This window comes from Copidosoma floridanum, unplaced genomic scaffold (genome assembly GCF_036245765.1).
Source record: "Copidosoma floridanum isolate Cflo_tuat_1 unplaced genomic scaffold, Cflo_Japanese_pri ptg000040l, whole genome shotgun sequence".
In the NCBI taxonomy this organism is placed as follows: Eukaryota; Metazoa; Arthropoda; class Insecta; order Hymenoptera; family Encyrtidae; genus Copidosoma; species Copidosoma floridanum.
The window spans coordinates 6,126,406-6,134,300 of record NW_028321917.1 but is presented as its reverse complement, the minus strand read 5'-3'; the positions used below and the strand labels follow the sequence as shown (position 1 = coordinate 6,134,300).

Genomic DNA, 7,895 nt, shown 5'->3' with positions numbered 1-7,895 from the left:
CTCATGTGTGCCCCGTATACTCTTTGTGTATATGCTTTCTCGCGCGTGTACGCGAGTATTAGCTGATGGGTGGAAGTGGAATGTACGAGTGTGTGTGCCAGTATACTATACAGGCTTTCTCGAGCCACTCTGCACGGCCCAGAAAGCCCGAGCCGGAACCAGGGCCGCGAGGAATCAATGACCTTGGCGAACGTGCCATTTGGGTATATGTGTGTGTGTGCGCGCACGTGTTGCTTTTTTACCTACGCGCATGAGAGAGGAAAGGTATTTCGTATCGATTTGCCGGCGAAATACTCAAATAGAAGCTGGGTAAAGTGTTTTCAAATCGCGAGTGTGGATTTAGAAATTTTGTCTTCTCTCCGCCACGTGCGTGTGTTGTTAATGGGAGTATGTGCCATTGAGTGACCTTTTTTTGAACGTAATCGATTATTGGTACAACGTACGATTTGGGATGAGTTTTTTCCAACTTATAGACGTTATTTATCTTTTTTTTTTCTTTTTTTTTTTTTTTTATCTCACAGGAAGTCGTATGGATAAGTGTTGGTATTGTTTTACAAAGACCAATGAGTAGTTTTTATATCGAACGGATGTTGTTTATCAGTTGATTTATATCTGCACCTCAAAATAATGCGGGAGTCTTTTTTTTTCTTTCGAAAGTTAAAAGATATGTACAATAACACATTATCTTTTCGTGATAGTATTAATATTACCATTTATATATTTTTTTGTACAACTTTGGATTAGGGCCATGAAGATTAAATGAGGAATCCAATAAAGTGATTGCTTTTATTTTTAAAAGTTTTGAGCAACATCACAAATTAATTTTGTAAATAAAAACTGCTGCTCATGAAATAACATAATTCTTATACTCTTTCGATTTTTATTGTAAAAAATGTATGAAATTTGAGTTATAATTGTCACATCAACTTAATACACTATTATGATTTTCAACTGTAAGATGTTTGTTATAACAAAAACTTTTTAGTTAGAAAAACATATTTGTCAAGACAAGGTATTGTTGAAAGTTATAGAATAACACACGAACAATACGGTGCAATGTATGAACTCAAAATCTCTGATTTAGCTACACTTCCCATTAGTTCAAATTTCAGTTAATCAGAGTCCGAGGATCTGTGACCATCTACTGCGTATTACCGAATGTTGACATAGTTACCTGTATAAAAAAGAGAAAATTCTATGGAAAATAGTTTTGAAAAAACTGTAAAATCGTTTTGAAACTAAAAAAAAAAACGTAACTACCTTTGAGGTTGACAAAATAAAAAACACTTTATTACTATACTATATTATGTTATTTTGGAAACCAAATGATTTTACCCACAAATTGACAAATTGGGTTAAAATAACTGAAAAATCTTCAAAAGATCGATAAAAAGATACAAAACTACATTTATAATTCTGAGCTGCTATACTTAATCATATAAAATTCAACACTTTCAGCTTGGGATCAATAAAATTTAACAACAGAATCCTGAAACTTGATGCATTAAACAATATAAATTTATTTTTTTGTTGTTAAAAAAATATAAAGGAGCGTATCAGAATTAATTCAAAATAAAAAGTAAAGTTATTTTTGTACGGTGGAATAATTTTGAAAGTCAAATTAAAATTTTTTACCGTAAAACTATGAGGTATTGAACATCAATTTTCTTTGGAAGCCACTATGGAGATAAGAAAACAAAAATTTGAAGCCTTGAATCAGTATAATCTGTCAATGAGATCTTTACAATATGATCGTTTTTTTAAAAATTGTATTAGTACTTCATTCATACAAAAGAAAAATAAACAATGTGTTGGAGTGATTGAAAACAGTAAATAAAACTATTTTTATTCTGTGTGAAGTTAAATTATTTTCAAAATGATCTCAGAATTGTCTTACCCAACTAATGCAAAAATAAATTTTTTTTTGTTAAATAAGGAAACAGCGCGTGCCTATGCCAAAATATTTATTTCTAACAAAACAGTTGAGACACATATTTTAAGAAAAATTAATTTAAAAATTTTTTAACCCTCTCCTCATGAGGCAGCATAAGAATTTTTTTAAACAAGAATACCTAAAAATATATGGAAATAAGTTATCATTTTAAAAGTGATTAGCCTAAATTAAAAAAAACAATGTTGAGTTTAACTAACTAAATTTTTGTGCATACAACGAGGAATTAACTAACAAATGTTTGGGTATTACAAAAAGATTGAGAGTGTTCATGGAGTCATATATAAATTACTAGTTCTTATTAAGTGGGGATGATGTATACATTTACATATTAATTACTCAATCACAATACCACATGATCTGATCTAATTTAAATATATTGAATTTTCAAGTACAGTAATTTTAAAAGGGAGTCTATAAATACGGTCTGGGGTTAAGCCACACGTACTTATTTATTAGTTCCATCGGGTAAATCATCAAAAAGCATAAAATTTATCTATTTACATCACCAAAAATTGAAAGTGATTTCATTCTTGAAAAATATGTTATAATCATAGTCCTCTTGAGACGGCATTCTGCTACTCAAGCTAAGGCGCTCAATAGCTCCGTCAATTCTTGTTCATGTCCAAAAAGAAAATACATAATGATTTTTCAATAATTTATCCTAAGAAGAGACTAATACAGGTAAAAATAATTATATCGCACCCTATCAAAAACAGCGGTTGTTAGTGTGATTTGATGAAAAGAAAAAAAAAATTGTGGCTACTATTTTGCCCATAAACATACATAAGATACTAAAGTTTGTACGAAATTTTATTCAATACTTAATACTTAAATAATTATGTATTAAATACCGAAAACCCTATTTAAAAGGTAAGTATGACCTAACATTAAATAATAAAAAGACTTTCTGTATAAGACATTTTTTATATAGATCAGCCATTTTTTAGTTATACACAACAGTTACGACAGTATTTCATTTCAGTATTGATAACTTAGACAGTAATTGATTATACTGCAATTATTGTGGTACGAATTTACAATTACAACTGCTGTTAACAGTGCCTGTAAATATTAATTTGTAAATGGAATTGGTAAGTACTACAATAAAAAATGTACATTTTAGTATTTATACATGAAATATTACTTACTCTTGATGTGATTCTGATCTTCGGTTAATGTCGATCAGAAATCAGAATTGTAGACATGGCTTAATCCATTCAAAGGTAAGGATCCATGCTCAGTGCTATCTTGTTGGGGAAAATTAATAAATTTTTAAGAAAAAACAAAAAATATCGTTAAAAATGATCAGTAAGATGGTATCATTGTATACCAAGTGAATGTCTGTCGAAATAAATAAGCAAAAGAGAGATTATCGATGGAGACAAGCAGGAAGAGAAGCAATCTAGAACGAGCAGCTTGTTAGCAAGTAAAAAAAAAAAAAAAAAACCAGATATTAGGAATGTGACAGAGAGAAATAAATATGATACTCCGTCCGCACTGTTTGAATCTGTATCTATACATATGAGAGTATTACTTTTCCAAATTAACGAGTGTTACACCTTACATCGATAATGTGTGTACTTAAATTACGCCATTTCAATGATTCGTTGTCCGTAATTCCGTACTCACAGTTATAGTTTTTGACCCCCCCCCTCCCCCCGTGACCGACTGGAAATAACTTGAGTGCATGCACCAAAATTTAAGACCATCTGCTGTTAATTGTAGCCAGAATTTTCTTGAATTTTTTTTTACATGTAACATGACAATTTGAAACTCTATAAATGTACATACTTGCTGGGTTAAAAATACATTAAGTATAATCAAAAATTTTAACCAAAAAATGGGCACAAGACTTTATAATCCTAATTAATTATTAAGGAGTTTTTTTACGTCATGTCCACGCATGATCTTTAAAAATTCTATGTAAGAAAAATATAAGTAATAATCAATAATCCAAAACTTTTAATCGATGTTTTTGCGATGAAGCACATTTATCAAATTTGCTAATTAACGTCGTGTAAACATCAACAATAATAAAAACTTTTTTACTGTGAGAAAGGATACTGAGGCAAAAGTAATACAAAATTTTTAATTTAAAAAAAAAAATTTTTGTAAGATGGAATGAAGCAACACATAAAAAATAAAATAGGTTTTAAAATAGATCACAGGTGAGCCGAGTTAAAAAAAAAATGATCAAAGGGATCGTAAAATTTAAGTGACTACACACATTAATGAAATACACATTCTCATGTTATTAACATCACGTTTAAGATTTTCAACTTCATATATTGTACATCTACGAGGAAACCCAGATATCAAAAAATAAAAATAAAAAAACACGAGTCAAGGAAAATAACGTTTTTCTCTGCATCGTTGATTTGTATTTAAAAACATAAGAAATAAGTCCAGTTAAGTACATCAAAATCGATTACGGGATAATATCTGACGGATTCTACAGACCCACATACACTTTAGTCAGTGTCACCACCTGTATATTATGCTTGAGTTTAAAAGTCCAAAACTGGCATTGATAAACTGATGTAAATTGATATAATAGATAGTGAAGTTTAAAGACTCCTCTCCAAAGAAAAAAATTTGACGTAAAAAGACGTATAGAGACTTGTCTAAAGTTGTCATGCATTTTACGCAATTTATCTGGCTTGTAACTTTCCTATGAAATTACTAATAACTGCCATACTGAGCCACTTCAAAAACTCGGTTACGGCTCATTAGCTCCAGTATGCATCAGTATTGTGGTAGTTATACAAACTAACAAATTTTTATCTGCAAAAATCCAATATCTTTGTCACTGCAAACCTAGTTTTTAGACTTTATTGTTACATTGATAGTTCATGTGTTTGAATGTTTATCTATACAGGAATATAGGTGTGTTTCATTTATTTTTTTAATTAAAAGTTTTCAAATTTTTTGTAGTCTTTTTTTTTTATAAAAAACTTTATTCTAAATTTATACTTATCACTATTGTTATAAATATTATCAATCCCGCATTTATAATAACATAACTTTATAATTAACAAAATTCACAGATTAAAATATAAATCCACTACATGGGTTTTAAACAACTGATGCTTCCAAAGTTGCGTTTGGCCTTTCATGGAATTTCATAAGGCTTTCAGAATAAGTGTCAAAAAACCTATTCAAAACTTTCAATAATCACTACCTCATGTAATTTTATACAAAATTTTGACACTGGCAGGAGTGATTTTTGGAATTAAATTCAAACAAAAAAATTTCTATTGAAAATATGTTGACTTTTACGTTAATTTTATGTTTTAAGTGTTTCTTTGTAGAAACCTGGGTCAGTTTAAATCCAACACCACAACTCAAAGACTTATAATTTTGCACGTTCATTAAAGGAAAGCGGTAAATTGATCATACTTCTATTATTCTATTTGACAAAGTTATAAAAATGTGACAGTCAGTTCTACTTTATAAATTAACGTAACTAAGGCTAAGTAACTTTAGTAGAAAGTAACATAATTTGTACGACTTAAACGAAATATTTACATGCTAAGAAATAACTTAGGTACTTATTATTAAGACCTACTGTCATCGAGAGAATTATCAATATCATTTCTGTCTTCACCGATCATGTCCTAAAAGACAGAAAAAAAAATTGAGTATTAAAACAATTGCCAATCAAGTAAGAAGAATTAGATCTTACCTTCAACACTTCGACTAGAGCTCTAGATTCATTTAACATTTCTTTATACACTTTTAGTTGTTCTGAAAGTATCTGATTTTCTTCTAATGCATCTTGCAAGGCAATACGTCTCCTTTCTGCCAAAATTTTCCAATAGTTTTCACTAGGCTCTGCTGCAAATAGGATCAAATAAAAAAAAGTTTATTTCAAGTACACCATTCTATATAAATTAATTCTTAAATATGCAGTGTCTCACCATTTGAGGTAAGGTCGTTACTCGTAATCTCAAGCCTTTCATCATGCTTGTGCTGAACAGCTTTGTCTTTGAAAATCTTGATGTTCTTCTTCCCGTCTTTGCTATTTTTCTTAGGACTGTTTTTTGGTTTTCGGATAACTTTCTTCACAGGTTCCGTTTTCAACGTTTGTGCTGTTTTCTCAGCAGTAGTTTTGACGTCTTTCTTCATCTCACCAGCCATAGAACTAAAAAAAACAGACATAATAAACACATATAAAAGATTTATAAAGCTGGATGAACAGGATTTATCAACTTACTTCTTTATAGCGTCTTTACCACTGCTCGAAGAACGTAATTTTCTTCCAGCACCAACCAAATTTTCTTTATTTGTAGCTGCTGGCTGCAAAGGATGTAACGACTTTCTCCCTTTTTTCTGTGACAATCAGGTTTTTACTTTAAAATTCGAACTACACGTATAAAACAGTCTTTTTTTTACTTGCAAGAACTTATTTCACACTAACTTGATAATTTTAAAAGAAAACGATAAGAGTTGTTTACAACAGACATTCAATAATTCAAAAAACAAAATAGAACATAAATGTGTATTGCAGGATGAAATAAATCTCATATACGTTATTGTCAACTCAACTGTACAGTATTCGCGATTAAAAAATTGATGTTTACAAAGTAGCAAAGACAATTCAAATTACTAACCTCTAAAACGACCGTTTGGGTATCCGCAACTTTTGTAGCTCCTCCGGATTTCATGATGTCTTTGTCAACTCGAAAGTAGTACAGCTACTAGTAATCATGAAAACAAACAACACTTGATTAAGAAAAACAAAGTTAGGTAATATCGATTTCATTTGTTTTAGACCGCAAATCTACGTAGGTACTTACTATTCGGTGGCACTACAATTCTGAACGGCTCCAAAATAACCCATAACACAAAAACTCTTCAACGGTCGGATTCAAATTGTACACTAAAGCCCTCTACTTACAAAAGCATGTATTGCATACACCGGTTGGTTGATTTACCCAGATGATATTCAGTATATTCACTAGGTATTTACTCACACAGCCTCACAGTCTCACACTTCGAAGATCTCATGGGCACGAACACGAACGAGCGGCGATGATCAGAGAGGTTGGGAACTCGATTGGAGATGGAGACACGTGTAGTAAAAGTAAGGAAACGAATCTTACGTTTCTGACACAGTCGGAAACATCGTTAGTGTCAACAACGTCAAAAGGCGGCAATTCAAATATTAAAAGTGTGTGTTTCAGATAAAATTGAGCCTATAGAGAAAAATGAGAACAAACACTAGATACATACACATAAAAACTAAGAAAAAAATCAGAAATGACAAAAGTATAAATAAATATTGACTTTTATGTTGACCTACACCCTGGGATACTATACACTTGGATGTACATATAACATTACGCAATAAATTTGAGTTAATGAAGCTATATCGAGTTACATTCACTCAAATTTAAACTGTTTCAATCGCAGTGACGTTTATGCAAGCCCGTTGGAAATTAACCGAGTTGGAAGTATAAATGCGTCTTTGGTACGTACCTCTCCATAAGAACTTGTGTGAAATTAAAAATTATATCAAATTTATTTCTATATTTATAACATAATATATCATAATTTTTTAGAGGATTTCTGTAAAATATAAAATTTAACGGTTACTCGCTTCATACTTGAATTTAAAAACTGCTGCCAATTCGTTGGCCCAAAGCTTTTTTTAGGCGGAAAAATAGTATACTTACAAAACTCGTTCGAAAAGGCTTCTTTACGAACCTCGTTACGGCACTCGCCTTCGGCTTCGGTCGTACCATATAGAAACCTCTCGGTTCGTAAATCGAAGCCTTTGCAAACTCGTACATAATATACCATTGTTGTGAATTGTATTACCTCTAAAAATTTTTTAATGAAATATTTCAAAACAGGGAGACTGATTGTGCAAGGCCAATAAAATCAAGATTACAGAAAAAATGTGATGAATTTAATAGCATATAGATATAATATTTTA

At 30.8% G+C, this 7,895-nt stretch overlaps 1 protein-coding gene across 3 annotated transcripts; it reads right to left on the bottom strand.

Annotated features, from left to right (window-relative positions):
• Window positions 1-4,920: 4,920 nt before the first annotated feature.
• Window positions 4,921-6,917, bottom strand: geminin (geminin DNA replication inhibitor). 3 transcript variants are annotated; one of them, XM_089597864.1, is made up of 6 exons: window positions 6,754-6,917; window positions 6,568-6,679; window positions 6,171-6,286; window positions 5,875-6,098; window positions 5,640-5,791; window positions 4,921-5,571 (listed from the first exon to the last, which is right to left on the bottom strand). In XM_089597864.1, the coding sequence occupies exons 2-6, from the start codon at window positions 6,619-6,621 to the stop codon at window positions 5,512-5,514; spliced, it is 606 nt and encodes a 201-aa protein (XP_089453990.1). In that variant the 5' UTR covers window positions 6,622-6,679; window positions 6,754-6,917; the 3' UTR covers window positions 4,921-5,511. The 3 variants fall into 3 exon arrangements, with proteins under 3 accessions (XP_089453990.1, XP_014214121.2, XP_014214122.2); XM_014358635.2 differs by having other exon boundaries at window positions 6,568-6,654; XM_014358636.2 differs by having other exon boundaries at window positions 6,568-6,651.
• Between the last annotated feature and the right edge of the window lie 978 nt (window positions 6,918-7,895).

Bases quoted from the DNA above. Each gene is read 5' to 3' on its own strand.
- geminin (XM_089597864.1), bottom strand. From the start codon at position 6,621: ATGAAATCCGGAGGAGCTACAAAAGTTGCGGATACCCAAACGGTCGTT. The intron at 6,287-6,567 runs GTTAGTAATTTG...TGATTGTCACAG, and splicing joins CCCAAACGGTCGTTTTAGAG to AAAAAAGGGAGAAAGTCGTT. The intron at 5,792-5,874 runs GTGAGACACTGC...TCCTATTTGCAG, and splicing joins TAACGACCTTACCTCAAATG to CAGAGCCTAGTGAAAACTAT.